This window comes from Lingula anatina, chromosome 10 (assembly GCF_051362555.1).
Source record: "Lingula anatina isolate TDL-2025a chromosome 10, LinAna3.0, whole genome shotgun sequence".
Taxonomy (NCBI): domain Eukaryota; kingdom Metazoa; phylum Brachiopoda; class Lingulata; order Lingulida; family Lingulidae; genus Lingula; species Lingula anatina.
This window is the reverse complement of record NC_141776.1, coordinates 10,187,766-10,208,740: the sequence shown is the minus strand read 5'-3', so window position 1 is coordinate 10,208,740 and position 20,975 is coordinate 10,187,766. Positions and strand designations below refer to the sequence as shown.

Here is a 20,975-nt window from a genome sequence, read left to right as displayed (position 1 = left end):
AGTGAAAGACAGCAGCAAGAGCAGCACTGTGTCTAATCCATGTGTACAATACATGACATGTGTCAAGATTTAGGACATTGTCAAATATTGTGCTAACAACAACCCATTCCAGAAACCCATTGTGAGGAGTAATCTGCATCTGACATTGATAGTAAGGAGGAGTCTTGTATGGGTATATATTGTTTTCCAGATGACATCTGTAGGTAACTTGCAACCTCCTTCACAAACAAATTCAAATCATCACATTTGCTTTTTTCTTTGATAGTAAATAATACATTGCAATATTGCAATATTTGTTTTGGTCAAACCCACACTTCTGATTATCAATTTCCAATAAACTTGGCACTTAAAAAAACACAGTCAACTGATTAGCTTATCACAGATTTTTATTGTTGTTAAGCATATTTTGTGCAAATTTCAGAAGTATTGGACAAGATTTGACCAAATTAGTAACGTTTAACTATTTTGCACCATGGAATATTCCAGTGGAATATTCCAGTGTTTTTGTGGTAGTTTTCTGTTTCCCGAAATATATTGCCCCAAAGAACACATTTCATTTGACATTGACAACTGATCAGCTTATCACAGACTTTTATTTTTGTTAAGCATCATTTGTACAGATTTTAGAAACATTGGATGAGATTTGACAAAACTATTTACGTTTAACTATTTTAAGTCATGGATTTTGCCAACTTATTTTCAGTGTAATTTTGAGTTTTCTCTAATATATCATCCGAAGAAAATACTTTTCGTTAGACACAGTCAACTGATCAGCGTAACACAGATTTTTATTGTTGTTAAGCATCATTTGTGCAAATTTCAGAAGTATTTGACAAGATTTGACAAAATTATTAACGTTTAACTATTTTGAGCCATGGAATTTGCCAGTGTTTTTAAGGTAGTTTTCCGTTTTCCGAAATATATTGCCCCAAAGAACAATTTTCATTTGACACTAACAACTGATCAGCTTATCACAGACTTTTATTGTTGTTAAGCATCATTTGTACAGATTTTAGAAACATTGAATGAGATTTGACAAAATGATTAACGTTTTACTATTTTAAGTCATGGAATCTGCCAACTTATTTTCAGTGTAGTTTTTAGTTTTCTCTAAAATATTGTCCTAAGAAAATACTTTTCGTTAGACACATTCAACTGATTAGCTTATCACAGATTTTTATTGTTATTAAGCATCATTTGTGCAAATTTCAGAAACATTGGACAAGACTTGTCAAAATTATTAACATTTAACTATTTTAAGTCATGGAATTTCCCAGTTTTTTTTTCAGTGTAATTTTCAGTTTTCTGAAGTTTATTGTTCTTTCTTTCCAGAGTACCCTTACCATAAAAAAGCAGGCAGTGAAAGACAGCATCAAGAGAAGAACTATGTGACAAAATTATTAACGTTTTACAATTTAAATCATGGAATCTGCCAACTTATTTTCAGTGTAATTTTTAGTTTTCTCTAAAATATTGTCCAAAGAAAATACTTTTCGTTAGACACAGTCAACTGATTAGCTTATCACAGATTTTTATTGTCATTAAGCATCATTTGTGCAAATTTCAGAAACATTGGACAAGATTTGACAAAATTATTAACGTTTAACTATTTTAAGTCATGGGGTTTGCCAGTTTTTTCAGTGTAATTTTCAGTTTTCTGAAGTTTATTATTCTTTCTTTCTAGAGTACCCTTACCATGAAAAAGGAGGCAGTGAAAGACAGCAGCAAGAGCAGCACTATGTCTAATCCATGTGTACAATACATGACATGTGTCAAGATTTAGGACATTGTCAAATATTGTGCTAACAACAACCCATTCCAGAAACCCATTGTGAGGAGTAATCTTCATCTGACATTGATAGTAAGGAGGAGTCTTGTGTGGGTATATATTGTTTATTGTTTTCCAGATGACAGCTATAGGTAACTTGCAACCTCCTACACAAACAAAGTCAAATAATCACATTTAGTGGGGTTTTTTTTGTTTTGTTTTAGAGTAAATAATACATTGCAATATTGAAATATTTGTTTTGGTCAATTCTCACACTTCTGATTATCAATTTCCAATATACTTGGCACTTAAAAAATCACAGTCAACTGATTAGCTTATCACAGACTTTTATTGTTGTTAAGCATCATTTGTACAGATTTTAGAAACATTGTATGAGATTTGACAAAATTATTAACGTTTAACTATTTTAAGTCGTGAAATTTGCCAGTGTTTTCAATTTAATTTTCATTTTTCTCAAATATATTGTCCATAGAAAATACTTTTCATTAGACACACAGTCAACTGATCAGATTATCACCGATTTTTATTGTTGTTAAGCATCATTTGTGCAAATTTCAGAAACATTGGACAAGATCTGTCAAAATTATTAACATTTAACTATTTTAAGTCATGGAATTTGCCAGTGTTTTCAATTTAATTTTTATTTTTCTCAAATATATTGTCCATAGAAAATACTTTTCATTAGACACACAGTCAACTGATCAGCTTATCACCGATTTTTATTGTTGTTAGGCATCATTTGTGCAAATTTCAGAAACATTGGACAAGATTTGTCAAAATTATTAACATTTAACTATTTTAAGTCATGGAATTTGCCAGTGTTTTCAGTTTAATTTTCATTTTTCTCAAATATATCGTCCATAGAAAATACTTTTCATTAGACACACAGTCAACTGATCAGATTATCACAGATTTTCATTGATGTCAAGCATCATTTGTACAGATTTCAGAAACATTGGACGAGATTTGGATATTAGCGTTTAACTATTTTAAGTCATGGGTTTTGCCAGTTTTTTCAATGTAATTTTCAGTTTTCTGAAGTTTATTGTTCTTTCTTTCCAGAGTACCCTTACCATGAAAAAGCAGGCAGTGAAAGACAGCAGCAAGAGCAGAACTATGTCTTATCCATGTGTACAATACATGACATGTGGCAAGATTTAGGACATTGTCAAATATTGTGCTAACAACAATCCATTCCAGAAACCCATTGTGAGGAGTAATCTGCATCTGACATTGATAGTAAGGAGGAGTCTTGTGTGGGTATATATTGTTTATTGTTTTCCAGATGACAGCTATAGGTAACTTGCAACCTCCTACACAAACAAACTCAAATCATCACATTTGCTGTTTTCTTTGATAGCGAATAATACATTGCAATATTGAAATATTTCTTTTGGTCAAATCTCACACTTCTGATTATCAATTTCCAATAAACTGGGCACTTAAAAAAACACAGTCAACTGATAAGCTTATCACAGAATTTTATTGTTGTTAAGCATCTTTTGTGCAAATTTCAGAAGTATTGGACAAGATTTGACAAAATTATTAACGTTTAACTATTTTGAGCCATGGAATTTGCCAGTGTTTTTGTGGTAGTTTTCTGTTTTCCAAAATATATTGCCCCAAAGAACACTTTTCATTTGACATTGACAACTGATCAGCTTTTCAGAGACTTTTATTGTTGTCAAGCATCATTTGTACAGATTTCAGAAACATTGGACGAGATTTGGCAAAATTTTTAGCGTTTAACTATTTTAAGTCATGGGTTTTGCCAGTTTTTTCAATGTAATTTCTAGTTTTCTGAAGTTTATTGTTCTTTCTTTCCAGAGTACCCTTACCATGAAAAAGCAGGCAGTGAAAGACAGCAGCAAGAGCAGAACTATGTCTTATCCATGTGTACAATACATGACATGTGGCAAGATTTGGGACATTGTCAAATATTGTGCTAACAACAATCCATTCCAGAAACCCATTGTAAGGAGTAATCTGCATCTGACATTGATAGTAAGGAGGAGTCTTGTATGGGTATATATTGTTTTCCAGACGACAGCTGTAATAAACTTGCAACCTCCTACACAAACAAACTCAAATCATCACATTTGCTGTTTTCTTTGATAGCAAATAATACATTGCAATATTGAAATATTTGTTTTGGTCAATTCTCACATTTCTTATTATCAATTTTCAATAAACTTGGCACTTAAAAAAACACAGTCAACTGATTAGCTTATCACAGATTTTTATTGTTGTTTAGCATCTTTTGTGCAAATTTCATAAGTATTGGACAAGATTTGACAAAATTATTAACGTTTAACTATTTTGAGCCATGGAATTTGCCAGTGTTTTTGTGGTAGTTTTTTGTTTTCCAAAATATATTGCCCCAAAGAACACTTTTCATTTGACACTGACAACTGATCAGCTTTTAACACACTTTTATTGTTGTTTAGCATCATTTGTACAGATTTTATAAACATTGAATGAGATTTGACAAAATTATTAACATTTAACTATTTTAAGTCATGAAATTTGCCAACTTCTTTTCAGTGTAATTTTGAGTTTTCTCTTATATATTGTACAAAGAAAATACTTTTCGTTAGACACAGTCAACTGATCAGCTTATCACAGATTTTTATTGTTGTTAAGCATCATTTGTGCAAATTCAGAAACATTGGACAAGATTTGTCAAAATTATTAACATTTAACTATTTTAAGTCATGGAATTTGCCAGTGTTTTCAGTTTAATTTTCATTTTTCTCAAATATATCGTCCATAGAAAATACTTTTCATTAGACACACAGTCAACTGATCAGATTATCACAGATTTTCATTGATGTCAAGCATCATTTGTTAAAATATCAGAAATATTGGACAAGATTTGACAAAATTATTAACCTTTAACTATTTTAAATCATGGAATTTGCCAGTGTTTTCAGTGCTATTTTCAGTTTTCTCAAATATATTGTCCAAAGAAAATACTTTTCGTTAGACACAGTCAACTGATCAGCTTATCACAGATTTTTATTGTTGTTAAGCATCTTTTGTGCAAATTTCAGAAGTATTGGACAAGATTTGACAAAATTATTAACGTTTAACTATTTTGAGCCATGGAATTTGCCAGTGTTTTTGTGGTAGTTTTCTGTTTTCCAAAATATATTGCCCCAAAGAACACTTTTCATTTGACATTGACAACTGATCAGCTTTTCAGAGACTTTTATTGTTGTCAAGCATCATTTGTACAGATTTCAGAAACATTGGATGAGATTTGGCAAAATTATTAGCGTTTAACTATTTTAAGTCATGGGTTTTGCCAGTTTTTTCAATGTAATTTCTAGTTTTCTGAAGTTTATTGTTCTTTCTTTCCAGAGTACCCTTACCATGAAAAAGCAGGCAGTGAAAGACAGCAGCAAGAGCAGAACTATGTCTTATCCATTTGTACAATACATGACATGTGGCAAGATTTGGGACATTGTCAAATATTGTGCTAACAACAATCCATTCCAGAAACCCATTGTAAGGAGTAATCTGCATCTGACATTGATAGTAAGGAGGAGTCTTGTATGGGTATATATTGTTTTCCAGATGACAGCTGTAATAAACTTGCAACTTCCTACACAAACAAACTCAAATCATCACATTTGCTGTTTTCTTTGATAGCAAATAATACATTGCAATATTGAAATATTTGTTTTGGTCAATTCTCACACTTCTTATTATCAATTTTCAATAAACTTGGCACTTAAAAAAACACAGTCAACTGATTAGCTTATCACAGATTTTTATTGTTGTTTAGCATCTTTTGTGCAAATTTCATAAGTATTGGACAAGATTTGACAAAATTATTAACGTTTAACTATTTTGAGCCATGGAATTTGCCAGTGTTTTTGTGGTAGTTTTTTGTTTTCCAAAATATATTGCCCCAAAGAACACTTTTCATTTGACACTGACAACTGATCAGCTTTTAACACACTTTTATTGTTGTTAAGCATCATTTGTACAGATTTTATAAACATTGAATGAGATTTGACAAAATTATTAACATTTAACTATTTTAAGTCATGAAATTTGCCAACTTCTTTTCAGTGTAATTTTGAGTTTTCTCTTATATATTGTACAAAGAAAATACTTTTCGTTAGACACAGTCAACTGATCAGCTTATCACAGATTTTTATTGTTGTTAAGCATCATTTGTGCAAATTCAGAAACATTGGACAAGATTTGTCAAAATTATTAACATTTAACTATTTTAAGTCATGGAATTTGCCAGTGTTTTCAGTTTAATTTTCATTTTTCTCAAATATATCGTCCATAGAAAATACTTTTCATTAGACACACAGTCAACTGATCAGATTATCACAGATTTTCATTGATGTCAAGCATCATTTGTTAAAATATCAGAAATAATGGACAAGATTTGACAATATTATTAACCTTTAACTATTTTAAATCATGGAATTTGCCAGTGTTTTCAGTGCTATTTTCAGTTTTCTCAAATATATTGTCCAAAGAAAATACTTTTCGTTAGACACAGTCAACTGATCAGCTTATCACAGATTTTTATTGTTGTTAAGCATCATTTGTGCAAATTCAGAAACATTGGACAAGATTTGTCAAAATTATTAACATTTAACTATTTTAAGTCATGGAATTTGCCAGTGTTTTCAATGTAATTTACAGTTTTTCAGTTATATTGTTCTTTTTCCAGAGTACCTTTACCATGAAAAAGGAAGGAAGTGAAGTTTAAGACAGCATCAAGAGCAGCACTCTGTCTTATTCATGTGTTCAATACATGATATGTGGCAAGATTTAGTGCATTGTCAAATATATTGTGCTAACAGCAACCCATTCCAGAAACCCATTGTGAGGAGTAGTCTGCATCTGGCATTGATAGTAAGGAGAAGTCTTGTATGGGTATGTATTGCTTTCCAGATGACAGTTACAGGTAATTTGCAACCTTCTACACAAACAAACTCAAGTCATCACATATGCCATTTCTAGCTTCGATAGTAAATAATACATTGCAATATTGAAATATTTGTTTTGGATAATTCTCACACTTCTGATTATCAATTTCCAATAAACTTGACACTTAAAAAAAGACACAGACAACTGATCAGCTTATCACAGACTTTTATTGTTGTTAAGCATCATTTGTACAGATTTCAGAAGCATTGGACAAGATTTGTCAAAATTATTAACGTTTAACTATTTTAAATCATGGAATTCGCCAGTGTTTTCAGTGTAATTTTCAGTTTTCTCAAATATATAGTCCAAAGAAAATACTTTTCATTAGACACAGTCAACTGATCGGCTTATGACAGATTTTTATTGTTGTTAAGTATCATTTGTAAAAATTTCAGAAATATTTGACAAGATTTGACAAAATTATTAACGTTTAACTATTTTAAGGGGGGAATGTAGGTTTGAGGTTTTCTCTTAAAATAAAGGTCTGGGCTTTTTTATTCCTGTCACATTCATTTAATGTATCTTCAAAATATCTAATAATGCTTGGAACACAGATCCAACTTCATCGTGTGACGTAATATTGGGATTTTGGGGACAAAAACACCATTTTTATACACCTGATTTTCTCAGGCACCTGGACAGCTATAAACTTGCTTTTGATGGCATTATAACACTTGAACAAAGTACTACAGCATGGAGTCAGGGATTTTTCTTCAGACACTTATTGTTGATTTTATCTATAAAAACATGAAATTACATCAAAATATTAGGGAATTTTCACTTTCAAAGTCTATAATTTAGAAAAGAGAGGATCAATCAAAATTTCTTAAAAAGCACTTTTAGTGCATACTTTTCATAATTAGCATGGTGAATTTGGTCACCCTCAGGTGTACAGGTAGACAGTTATAGCTTACTAAGATAATGCTATCTCGTCAATATTGAAAGCAAAGAAAACGAGCAAAAACCCTTTCAGGGAGGTTAATTGTCCAAATTAGCAAATTAAATTTTTGGCAGCTTTACCTGTTATCGTTCTGACAATCGCGAAGATGAGTACTCTATTGCCGGTTGAAATGAACTTGTTTGCATGCATTTGGATGTCAGAAAATCTTATTTTTGTATCAATCTCACCTCCTGTTAGTAACTTCAAGGGGTTACTGCTAGCACTGCCAGAATGATTGACAGGCAATCAAGTAAGCCCTAATGACTCAAGCAATCAGTGGCCACGTCAATTGCCGTCGGGGCAAGTGTAAGGGATGCGCTCTAGGATGTGCACACAATAGCAGCATCGCAGGCGGTCTTGTCCACATTCGCCAAGCAAAAATGGTTCGAAAACACGGTCGTGTTACAGGACGCTGATCGGATCAAATTGCCCAAGTTGCATAGATTCAGGGGCGTAACCAGACCTTTAAAATTGTACGCACAGATTTTTTAAATTCCCAGCAAAATGTAGACTAACGCAAGAGATGAAGGACAGCGTAATTACAGCATATGTACCACACATCGCAGCTTAATTTCCATTAATAATAAAATCATCATTTAGTCAGAAATATTCTCGCAATTAAAAAAGTTTCAATATTCTTATTACCCAGAACGGTAAATTTATTTAAAAGGAGGCTAGCTTTGCATATGTGGAACCCCCTTCGAATAATCCTGGATCCACCTCTGAGTTGAACTAACATACGGTTTCATTCACCTTACATGTGGATGCATGGCTCCCAAAGACAACCAATTGTACGACACGACAGAGCTCTGATACATCTAAGTTTAATTATTTGTTTGTAAAAATTCCCCATGTCACTCTGTTAGTTTGGAGGGGTTAGCTGGGTCAAGTCCGTGTCAAAATTCTTTGAAGCTTTGCAGGAAAAATTCTTCCTTTGTTTCTCTAGCTCCTTCTTAAACCTGGCGTCCAGATTTTATCTAGTGCCCCCAGGGTTGCGGGAGCTGCTCTTTGAAAATAACACTCAGGCAGATTTTTGCCTGAGATAAATATCGCCAGCAAGAATGCGTTCGATATTCTCAAGAAAGAAGGTACATAAGAGTTGAGGGCCACTGAACCCTCCAATTAACAGGTAAAGGAAGTTCCAGTTAGATGGACGATTAAGATAGAACTTGTTAAGGTTACAGACATTGTATACCTCAGTTTGCAAGACGGGGGGGAGGGGGGGGGGTCAGAACAATTGTGCCTATACAATTGATACAGAGGATTTGTACATACAGGTGACTTAAATAAGCAGAGGATTTTCTTTTATATTCCGTGAAAAATACACTAAATTTATATAAAATAATATCATGGTTGGCTAAAAAAATTGTACACACAGTGCATCCGTGCGTATGCCTAGTTACGCCCATGTAGATTTTTAAAATCTAACGACTGCATTGAGCTGTTGTCAAAAATGGATGGATAGTATGACGGTTGCTGTCACGGGTAGCAAGCAACGGAATTTTCTTTTTTTTTTTTTTTTTTTTGCTTATGTCAAAAAGTTAACAAGAAAATCGAAAGAGCGCGTGTAACAACAAGCAATTCAAAGGAGAACACGTATTTCGAGCAAATCCAATGTGTCGGAAAAGATTCATCTTAGCACTGATCACAATCAAGAGCGACTATCAAAACAGCTTAAGCGGAACAATAGACACTGCTTTGCCGATCGCTGTTTATGACAAAGGGGGTATGACGCATCCCTGTTCTATTGTTTCTCGAGTCGGGCTGATGCAGCTGAGGTCCGCCCACCGAGTTTACCCATGCCAACGGCCCTTGACAACGAAGGCGGGGCATAGACCAGGCCACCGGTGCCGATGTGTGCAGCATCAGAACCCTCAGAAAAAAAAATTTTTTTTTTGTTCAAAATGTAAAATTTTATTCTGTTAAACGTTAGATACACACTTAACCAATAATATGACATAAAAAACCAAAAATGACGATTTTTAGCTATATTTGGGTACATCCGTGTTTTCATTGTAATTTTCAGTTTTCTCAAATATATCGTCCAAAGAAAATACTTTTCATCAGACACGGTCAACTGATCAGCTTATCACATATTTTTATTGTTGTTAAGTATCATTTGTAAAAATTTCAGAAATATTTGACAAGATTTGTCAAAATTATCGTCCAAAGAACAAGAGATAGTATGAGGCAAAGGAAGGAAAGAATGTGGTAGTATTTCAATTAGAATGGGGAATGAAAGTTCTGAAGAAAAACTTTCATAAGGTTGGGTGGAAAAGTGGCAAGCTAGAGACAGAATGGATTGGACCATACAGGTAAATCATAATCATCATCCACTTGTTCACTTATTCAATGCATATATTTTTGTCATATTTCATACAATTTTGATTAAAATTAAATTCAAAGGAAGAACAACTGTTCATTTTGTCCAAAAACCAGATTTTCCTAGGGTAAACAATTTTCTATACTGTTAATGACTCCATTCTGACATTCAAAAGTTAGTATAGTCCATGTTTTTTGTAAGAATCATATCATGAAGGTCCATCTCGTCAGATGGCAAGCACAGATTCAAGAATAATAGTAATAATCACTGTTTTGGTGGTAAAGTGTTATTCATTATAATTCTAGGAAATATTTACAATGTTTTTATTGTGAAATATTAATTGCATACAAACAGTTGTTATTTCTTAATTTTGACTTAAAGATACAGATATTAGTAGTATATTGGGGGTGGGTGCATAATAAAATGTAGCTAGCAATTCAGCATGTCAAAATATACATTATCAAAGCTCTATAGTACCACTGTGGCTTGCTTGCATACAATTCTCATAATACATGTAATACTTCTAGGGTAAAAAAAAAAATGGACCAGAAGCAGAATGGAAGGGAAAGAGCTTAAAACCAAGGTGCCTTAGTTATATTCACTTGAAACCATACACAGAAGGTTAGTTACTTATTCCATCTATGCATGACTCCATCTAGGCTAAGACTGGGTTCCCATACTTAGATCGATCTATCTGGATCGACCTAACTTCCTGGGGATTCACGCTAAATTGCAGTCAGCTCAAGAGGCTTAAATGTCTGTCACACTTACCGAATCAGCTAGGGGTAAAGGTAATTACCCCCTAACAGTTTTACTAGGCGTGACAGACGTTTAAGCTGGTTAGTTTGATAGCAATTTAGTGAGATTCCCCAGGGAGATAGATCGATCCAAATATCTGTGGGAATGGTCCCTAAGTTTGCTGATGTAGTTAAAGTAAGGCTACATTCCTCCTTGCATAATTGCATACTGTAACAATAGAATTTATGAATAGAAAACCTTTCACTAAATCGTATGGTAACTAATTGTTAATTGCTTCTTGATATACTGAAAATATTAGCTGAACAGTTTCAAGTTAGGATATTGCATGTAGGTTTTACTGAACGTTGCTTGGTAGTGGTAATACAACAAATGTGTAGTTAAAGAATTCACACCCTGTCCCCTGACATAATTTTTGTAGTGTACCAACATAACCAATTGTTTTGTCCTTTTCAGAGGTTTGGAAAACACCATGACCAAGCCAAAGTGTTTTTTTTTTTTTTTTTTTGTTTAGATTTTTAGGTTTTAAATGGTCATGATCACTCTCTTATGTGATTTAGAGATTTTATTTTTGTCCGCCTGTAGCTTTAAATTTATATCAGAAAATTCAGATATTACTTTTGCCTTGTAAGCAATGTTAAAACTGTGTTATAGGTCCAACACAGTTGGCTCCAACTCTTATTATTACAGGAATCATGTAGATGTATTGATATGTGGATAATAATAATAATTGTAGGTCTAGTGTGAAAAATATTTTTAATTTAGCTTACACTATTTTACTTAGAACTAGTAACCACAGTAATTAATTTTCACTTGGAAAATAAGTTCATTGGGATGTTTTAAAGCCAAACTGTCTGGGATTTGACATGCATAGATTCTCTTTGTAATATGTAATCTGAACAGTAAAAAAGTGTGTTCAACCATTCGCAATGTGGTTCCAGTATCTACTTTAAAGTTAAAATACCTGCTCAACAAGAGGTCTATCATATACTTCAGTTGGTACAATTGCTGCAAATATATGCAATTCAGCACAGGCCAATCTGTATATTTATGACCTTGATGGAAGTGTTAATGTCAAAAGGAATGTATTTATGGAATGGATTTGAATACTCTCTTTATTAATCATGGCAGTGCAAAGGATATTATGGACATTATGTGTGAGGTGTTGGATACAAACTATATACAGTAACCACTGCTGTTTGGAAATCTTTTAAGACTGATCACTCTATACCAAGGACAGCATAAACAGAGACTGAATACAACAAACCACTAGTACAAACCAAAGGACTAATAAACATTTGCCTTGATCTTGCTTTACACTATCAGGTGGGAAAGGCAATATGTTTTCAAATGTTTGATATTAATTGGATGTCTGTTTGTGCCCTTAGATTGCTGTATTCAATTTACCTGTATATTGTATATAGTTCATTCCTGAACAACTAATTCTAATGTATAGACATTGTTTGTATTTGTACTGAGCAAAGGAAAACTTGTTTCACAATAAATCTTTGTAAATCAACCATTTCTTCAATTTTGGAATTATTATTATTTTAAAAATTTGTTTAACATTGTAGTGACAATGCATGTAGAGTACCCGGTACTTGATAAACAGCATTAATAGGGACGTGACAATAAATTATAAGCATATTTTACATATAAATCAAATAATTAAGATTTACCATGACAGAAATACATAGATTAGTAACCCTTAGCAAAATTTAAAAAGTGTGCAGCACATGTGCTGCAAATTTACTGCAGATGTACAGCACACTCTAGAGTGTGCAGTAGACAGCTGTGGGGAGCGTGCAGAAGTGTGCAGTAAAAATCTTGCTGCACACCTGCAGCACACTTCCATGACTACAAACGGTGTGCAGAGAGTATGCAAGAGACTTGGTATTTCAACAGAAGCATGAGGACAGTGTGCAGTAAAATTTGATCAGGAGTTTGCCACAAATGTACAGGAAACTTTAAAATTTTAATATAAGTTGTGTATGTTGAGTGCACAGCAAACTAAATTTCTTCAGGATTATGCTATTTTAGTGTGTAAAAAACTCATCATTTAAAAAGTGTTTAATATGCACCAATACAAGATGCATGCACTGCCACTGACAATTATACAAACAAAATACTTCAATACACATTTTACTTTTATAACCGTCAATTAGAAAGAATCAATGTTTTAATATAATTATATTGTCATATGAGCTATATTTATGCCGCAGGCCAGATAGAAATCCATCCAGATTTTAAATCACTCTAGGCCAAATTAAAATCTATTCAGATTTGGGCATATGCGGTTTTAGCTTTTGCTTCGAAAACAAACTGCCAAATTAGTCCAACAACCTATCAATTACATTACGAAAAGCTAGTTATAAAGTTTATTTTTCTAACAAACAATGGTGTTTACCTCACTCAAAGTATGACAAAAAGTCAAGGGCAATATAAGTTTAACAACCTCTAATAGAAAAAAAGACTAATGAACCCTTTAAATTCATTCACTAAATCATCACTTATGCAAAGCCATGCCCACCACTAAAATTAAAGATTATTTTCAGGATGTATCAAAAACAGTCATGAAATCTAGGATTATGGTAAATTAAACATGACTCCTACTATCATAATCTTGGCTTTGCTAATTTGAAAATTATCGCCAAAAGATAAAAACACAGTATATAATGCATTTTTACTATTTTCATGATGATATTCACTTCATATTTCTACTAATATACTGAAAGGTTAACCGTACCTAGTCAGATTTTTTCTAAACTTGTCAAGTTATTGCCAATAAACTAGACCAAATGCCACCATGTATAGTTTCATATAGTATAAATTCAAGAAACTACTCGGGTTTCAGAGCTAGAGGAACGTATCAAGTTTGCGACCAGAAATATAATAAAGGTGCAATTTTAAAGCTTTTGTTCGGCTGATCGACTGGTTAATTTCATTTAAGGTTCCTTTGTTTCAGTTGTGTAAGAAGTTGGTTGTAGTAATTTGTATGTGTTACAGGGAATGTACAGAGCGGCTTTCTCGCTTGTTATGCATCTTTAAAAGAAAAAGCACTTTTTTAGAAAATAAAAATGTTAGAAATACCTGTACAAACCTTAGTCGCCACAACTCTAGTGTTAAATATTTACAGTGCTATAGCAATAGGCGACAGCATGTTTTAATTGGGATGCGTTATTCGGTTAATAATAATAACCTCATTCATTTGGGGTGAAAGTCTATGGACAAAAGATGGTTTGTTTGTACAATAACCTGATGATAACGTTTTATATTGCGTTTAAGTGTCTTCTCTAACACAATCTCGCGACAGTGATATGATTACGTAAACCAGGTGAGCATTTTGGTGAGAGGTATTCAGATAGGACCAAGGTCAGTAGGAAGAGGAAGAAGCTTCATGTGCCACATTGCCACGATTACCACACGTAGACTGAAATTTTGGCACTGAGATCTGATGTAGTTTGTTGTAAGTGCTGTGTACATGATATAAGGCAACACTGATCGGTTTATGTTGACGATATTTTATCAGAAAGTATGCATATCCCTCTTCAGTTCAGGTATAATGGCTCTTGGATATATTTTATTGACATAAATGTCCAAATGAGTTTGAAAAGTTAAATAACTTCTTATGTTGCTTTTTCCAGAAGGAAAGCATTTGTTCATAAAGAAGTGAGAAGATTATTCCAGTCGTCCAAAGGTCTGAACTCATTCCGTCTTAAACGAAGCAAGATGACAAAGCAGGTAACTACCGGTACTTTCTCAGCTCCCAATGGGTGCCTTTTTCATCTTATAACAGCGGCTTGTACAAATATATACTGTTTATTAACAATAAACCGGTGGTTTTCTACAGAACTAGCCGCGACCAGGAAAGCGAACGTATATTTATTTGCTGAGCACTGTCAACCTCCGTTGACTTCAATTTTCATGATTTCAATTTCATACCATCCTTTATATTACAATCTGGAATAAAATGCTCGAACAAAGTATCTGATTTAAAAAGAAATTGAGCTAAAATGCTAGCGTTCGGATTACGAAATTATTTAAGTGGGTTAATCGGAATAAAGTAATTGGTAAAATCATTCTTTTTCTGTCTATAAAAGTGAAGTGGTTTTAATAATCACATGTAGCAATAAAATGTTGAATTTATGTCAGACTACTCACAAAATAAGCAATATAATGTATAAATAAAGCAAGAGAAAAACCAAACACTTTCTGCATCCTTGTGCTCTGTAAACCACATGTTAATTGTCATTGACCAGTGTTTTATGTTATCCTACAGAACCGAGGCAATTTAATATTGCTACATTGTAGCCCCGGTCCCCGCATTTACAAAATCCTGAATTATCATGATCAAAACTAGGCTTTCTGTCAAATGTTTACATTTATCTACTTTTAATTCCGCAAATATATAAAGTTTTTACGGCCGGTTTTGTTTTTATGGTAAAATTATCTATGTGGGCAAATATTATATGCAGTCTCCATCAAAATACTCCTCGTGGAGGGATATGGCTTAGCAAAGATAGAAAAAATAAAGATTAGTATGTTGACGTGTAACAGTGTGTACAGGGCAAGTAATAGTAACGTCGTTATAAAGTATACTATTGTATAGAACGTGTAGATTCAATTTACCTAGTATATAGCTATTCTTATGATATGATTTCTGTGTCCTTAATGCATACTGAAATGGATCGGTGTAAAGATTATATTTCACTTTAAAAATTATTAGCTATAGTTTCTTGCATGTGGATTTCGTATAATTTATTTCATTTTTCATTTACTTTCAGTGTCATGTAACAACCGTCTTACGATGAAATTGGACGCACTCCCAGCAAAGACATCAGATTCGTGTTCGCCAGCGCCCGCACCCATGTCAACTTTGTCTTGTGTTTGTTGTATAGTCAACTTGCAGGGTTGACATTTGATTTAGTTTGAAATGTTATGATTGCTTTGGGTTGTAATATTCTGCATCAGACCGTGTATCAAATGAAGTGCAGCGTGTAACGAGTGGTTTATTCATGAAACTTCTAATAAAATGGACTAAATCCAAGCGTCAACCTTGCACGTCGCTGGTATATTATTATACATATGTAAATAAGCTGTAATACAGCACTCTATCAGCACACATACCAACCAGTTTTCGAATCTGAAACGACACTTTTGAAGTTATCCTAAAACAAAACAAAAAAATCCCTTGCTTAATCGATCTATGAAAACAAAATTAATTGCAAATTTATCATTAAGTGATGTGCAGGTAGAGCACTGTGCTAGTGCGACCGATTTAATGTCTTATTGTAAAATTATTTGTGTGGGCAAATATGTAATAAGACGCTTTGTTATGCAATCGAAAATGCATGTTTATTCATGTTAAATTGGATACAAATATTGATTTTAATGAAGCTAACTTTAGAAAAAAATAAGTCACAACTCCATTACGTAAAATGCCTACAAGAGTTTTATTGTGGGTTCTTTGGAAAAATGAACGAGATGCAAATCTACAATAAACTGTCAACACTGCAATCCAAATATGACACTTATGAAATTGTAAAATGTGCTCAAGTTATTGCAGAATTGCCCACGTATTGAAACGGGTCTTTTTGAAATTGTGAAAATGCGGTTATGACGCATGGTAAGAATAAACTTCCTTTGGTTCCCGGTGTTTTGATGTACTAGTAGTGTGTCTGATCAGTGATAGACCCATAGTTATATTGCTGGGAGGGGGAAAAATCTGTATTTTCAGAAAATCAAACCAGGCGTTGGGTTAGTTTTTTTTTTTTTTTTTTTTTTTTTTTTTTTTTTTTTTTTAATTAATAAGTTTTTGTTATTGAAGAAGGAAAATTAACTTTTTACCTTCATTACAAGGCGGATATACTCACAAAGAGAAACAGTGAATAGTAGAAATTGTTTCCTTTTACTTCAAATAAAATGTATATGTAGGACTGGCTTTTATCGCATCTTTTACAACTTGACATGTTAAGAAATCCTTATCAAATTCGTATCAAAAACTACAGTTGTCGAAAAGATCTGTTTTGGGGTAATGGGTATTTCCTAGTAATTAAACGAACTTTTGTAGACTGTCAACTTTTGTCAATCCTCTAAAAACACGAAATTGGTCAGTTAATCGCCAATTTACTGACTTATCGTCTAAAAATCATTTTTCTTTTGTGATTTTTTTGTCTAATCAAATATGAAAAGTCAAAATATTATCAGAAAAATGACACTTTGATTGGTTCGAGTAAGTTTTACACAAAATTGGAAGTTCAGTGTTTTATTTAATGTTGATCTTGCACTTGGTACTTTCTTAATTCTGTTTTGCGGTCGGGATCAAGGGGTGATTGAGAACAAAAGGCCTGATTAGGTGCCAGTCCTGCAGTGCTGTTGGGTTATTTTTACTGAATGTTTCTTGATCACCGAGCACCAGAGATCTTTGAGTTTATTAGCATTTTCTGAGTAAATGTGATTAGTTGTTTTAATTTAACCGGTTTTCGCATAACCTTTTCAATTTTGTTTACATATTGTTCTTAAAAATGACTATGACTAGGATAAGGTTGTAAACTGACCATGTCAGAAGTCGTTATAAAAATTACTTTTTATGTAGAGCCAAAACGTAATGTATGGGTTTTGCATACATCTGTATAGTGGAATTACTTGTATTTGTTATAATAAACGTACATAAAAGTTGTAAGATATGTAGTTTAAAAAATGTGCAAAATGTCATTCCTGACTTTCTTTTCTTCAGCTCGACCCGAACCTTTGTTTATTAACTTAGTCTTCTTCTCCTTCGTGGTCTGTCGCCTTACCCACTGAGCCACTGCCCCAACTTACTTTTTCCTCATTCGTATGATTCTCTTGTATTAGTCTAAATTGTTTATTTGGGTTTATTTTTGTAAAAGGTAATTTGCTAGGACCTAGAATCGCCAGGAATCGAACTGGGGACCTTCTGTCTCAGAGGCAAGCGCGTTACCTACTTCTCTAAGTGTTCCCACCCACCCTCCCCGGGCAGACTTTCTTCTTATAGTAACCGAAGAAAAATTTTGATAGCACCCCTTTGTAATTCCAAAGTGCCCAAGCTAGAAATCGGACCCCAACCCCAGGCTACCACTGAGCCGTGTAGCCATCAGGAAAACACCAAGACATTTTGTATATTCAGTAAGTTTTTTATTAAGAACAATTCAAATTTATTTTACTGTATTCAGTTATTAATAAAACGTATCTATAAAACATCATTGTCGTAAGTCTTTTTATTACTGCAAATATCTGTGAGAATATGATTGATGACTGCATTTAAATTCACTTAAAAGTGTAAAAATATAACATTTTTATCTATTCGACTTGACAAATAAACTGTCTACCACATTAATGGTCTTATGTTTGATCTTAATGAAACGAACAAAATCTTTCAACTTCTTCTTTAAAATAAAATGGTGGATCTAGTCTCCGCCCTCCCCGAGGAGAGAGACCCATTCTGGACTCACATGATCAAGTCCTCGAAAGAATCCATCACGCCCCAAATGTCAACACTTGTCCCCTTTAAAATGTCCTGGATATGCCATTGTTTCATCTTTATATAACAATGAAAACTATGAGACATTTGTTAAATGCTCTGTTTAAAATTGCACGCTTTTTTTAAAAGTCGGACACTTATCGTTGGGAACAAAAAACGGACACGCACTTTCGTTATATTTGGCAAAAAAGTGTCAAAAGTCCTACGTAAAATCATATACAACGTTTATACAGCTATTGACAAAATGTAAAGACTAATGAACATTAGATAATAAAATGAATGTGAAAATTTAAAAAATCGTTACAAAAAAAAAACTATTTAGAAAACAAACTACATGTTCACATATGAAATCTGGATTAAAATCCAAGGTACATATCACGATATTTCTCATATTTCCTACATCCATTTTCAATTTCAAAAATCTTGTAACAAATAATTTGCAACCTTCTGAACATAAATTGTTCTAAATACGAGAAAATATCACGATATTTCTGCATCATCTGGTCAATAGAAGGAAAAACGCTGGTTAGAAAGAATTGCCGAAAACAGTTAAATTTGAAAAATAAAATAATTTTCAATCACATAAATGGTCCTATCATCTTTACCCAGAACCTGTATTTGTTCAACAGATTAATGGCAAAAATATGAGTCATTTTCATGATAAAAAGTGCCATATTTTACATTGTAAGAACTACATTCAGAGATAAATACTAAAAAACAAAATAAGTTGCTTTTCCATCCTATGAATGGCATTTACATGTACAAAATCAGTTTTTCAAGAAGGGAATTTTCGCAAATGAAAATTGAAATTTGTAAATTCTACATACTTCACTAGTAAAACAAAATAATCGATCTTGGTTCGTAAAATTACATTTCTTTTTCAACAAGTCAGCAAATGTTCAAATTTCAAGGGACGAAGTGCCTGTTTTCTCATCTGAACATGAAAAGAAAGACACACAATGATCGTCTGTTGCTACATTCTAGATTTCAGTCCATTTGGAGAATGAGAATGAAGCCGGTAAAAACAGAAATTAAGAATTCGACACCGGGATTGTAGAATTTATCAGCGGTTTCGATAGTGTTCCTTGGCGATTTATTTGAAATTGCTGAATGTTACAGAAAAAAAATTAGGCTTTAAACCGACATAAAATTTGGAATATTTTGCTTCCTTAATTCGCATTCGATCTAAACTAGAAAGTCACCCATTGCTGTCTTGCTGAAGAATACAACAAATAGTACATTTTAACATGTCACGTGTGACCAACTTGAAACTACGATAGTATAGAACATATTTCAATTCAATAAAATAAGCTTTCTAACGGATGACCATGCATTCTGATATATGATCACGTTTTAAATATATTATATTTAATTCCTATAAGACCTCAAATTTGTGATGTTATATTGATAAATAAAACACGTGAAAAAAATCGCCTTTAGACAGAGCCTTTTCAAATCCGTCCCAAACAACATTTCGGGCTATCAACTCGCTCTTATTTCTTGAAGGATTCATCTTATAATCTGTCACGCAGAAATCTCAAGGACTTCAATTTAGCTCACACATGAAATGAAATATTAAATCTTAATTTATGAAATCTTGTCAATATTCGAAATGGAAGTATATTACTGTACCCCCTTAATACTTGAATTATGTTCTTTACTCCAGAAATGGACGTTATCATATATATATACCTAAAAGGCTGTATCATATTCTATAATTCCACCACCAACTGCTCACTAAATATCAACATGTCAATGGCCAGACCCTCACAAGTCATTTCACAGCATTTTCCCCTCCTTGGCCATTTCTCACGGTAAACTTCCACTGCCACTACTATTTCTACCGACGAAGTTCAAAATACTGAAAATGAAGTGCAACTGCATCTTCCTTTGTTTTATGAGATGCAATGAGATGAAGTGGTGGAGGAAATAAATAGTACGTTGGGAAAATGTTGGGAAATGACCAAAACCACTTTTAAGCAAACGGGCGTCAAAATACTTTTCAAAAATAAATCACAATTAACTTATCACCAAATACCTGACATTGATTTCTTAAAACGTTATATTGATATGGCTGAAATTACGACATTCTTATACTTAATATCTAAGCCGCCTTCGATCCACTTCCTGATCATTGAGCACTGAGGCAGTGACGTCTCCTTCCAGGCTGTCCATCCCATTACATTCATGGTAGGGGGAGGTGGCAGGCTAAAGTGGCCGCCTTTTCTTTTCAACTCTCACCAATATTTTACGGATGAAACTTCATTTGTACTTTACAACATTAAAAATACATTGGACGAATTTGTGTTTAGCATATTTCAAAAAATGCCGGACGAAAATTAACTTCAGATCCTTATCAACCCCAAATTGAAACGACATTATGTAGGTCACTGGCTATCTTGATATGACGCAATATGGTACAATGATTTAAATATCTGAGCAGTTTTTGTTGTTTGACCAACAGACCATGAGATTGAGCCATTTGGAGGTAAACAGAAATGCTGCAATCGGAAACTCGGTACTTTGTTCGAGATTTATAAATTTATAGACATAAAATAACCAGCGAATTATTTGTGAATATACGATGCTTTGATATTTTTATCTGTACAATAAAAGATATTTTATGCATATAATTCTCTCATCTTTGTTCATATTCTTTCATGAATGCATGTGTGAGTGTGTGTGTGCGCGCGCGCATTCTCTG

At 33.1% G+C, this 20,975-nt stretch overlaps 1 protein-coding gene and 3 long non-coding RNA genes across 6 annotated transcripts; 3 read left to right on the top strand and 1 right to left on the bottom strand.

Moving 5' to 3' along the window:
• The first annotated feature begins 1,336 nt into the window (after positions 1-1,336).
• LOC147759558 (uncharacterized) lies at positions 1,337-3,999 on the top strand. The gene is made up of 3 exons (XR_015331474.1): positions 1,337-1,882; positions 2,852-3,049; positions 3,617-3,999. It is a non-coding gene; the product is annotated as an uncharacterized LOC147759558 (long non-coding RNA).
• Positions 4,000-4,385: 386 nt separating this feature from the next.
• Positions 4,386-12,289, top strand: LOC147759557 (uncharacterized). 3 transcript variants are annotated; one of them, XR_015331461.1, is made up of 4 exons: positions 4,386-5,329; positions 6,492-6,697; positions 9,826-10,006; positions 10,542-12,289. XR_015331461.1 is itself a non-coding variant. In XM_086997755.1 (2 exons), the coding sequence occupies exons 1-2, from the start codon at positions 5,087-5,089 to the stop codon at positions 6,528-6,530; spliced, it is 303 nt and encodes a 100-aa protein (XP_086853881.1). In that variant the 5' UTR covers positions 4,386-5,086; the 3' UTR covers positions 6,531-8,527. The 3 variants fall into 3 exon arrangements, 1 of the variants encoding a protein (XP_086853881.1); XR_015331460.1 differs by having other exon boundaries at positions 4,386-5,350; XM_086997755.1 differs by lacking the exons at positions 9,826-10,006; positions 10,542-12,289 and having other exon boundaries at positions 4,386-5,350; positions 6,492-8,527.
• Positions 12,290-13,735: 1,446 nt separating this feature from the next.
• LOC147759556 (uncharacterized) lies at positions 13,736-17,954 on the top strand. The gene is made up of 3 exons (XR_015331462.1): positions 13,736-14,236; positions 14,415-14,511; positions 15,555-17,954. It is a non-coding gene; the product is annotated as an uncharacterized LOC147759556 (long non-coding RNA).
• Positions 17,955-19,066: 1,112 nt separating this feature from the next.
• On the bottom strand, positions 19,067-20,590 carry LOC147759555 (uncharacterized). The gene is made up of 2 exons (XR_015331274.1): positions 20,369-20,590; positions 19,067-20,132 (listed from the first exon to the last, which is right to left on the bottom strand). It is a non-coding gene; the product is annotated as an uncharacterized LOC147759555 (long non-coding RNA).
• Between the last annotated feature and the right edge of the window lie 385 nt (positions 20,591-20,975).

What these genes read in the sequence shown, in the direction of transcription:
- LOC147759557 (XM_086997755.1), top strand. Translation starts at nt 5,087, where the DNA reads ATGGGTTTTGCCAGTTTTTTCAATGTAATTTCTAGTTTTCTGAAGTTT. An exon ending in TAAGGAGGAGTCTTGTATGG is followed by an intron (nt 5,351 to 6,491) that starts GTATATATTGTT and finishes TTCTTTTTCCAG; the next exon opens with AGTACCTTTACCATGAAAAA.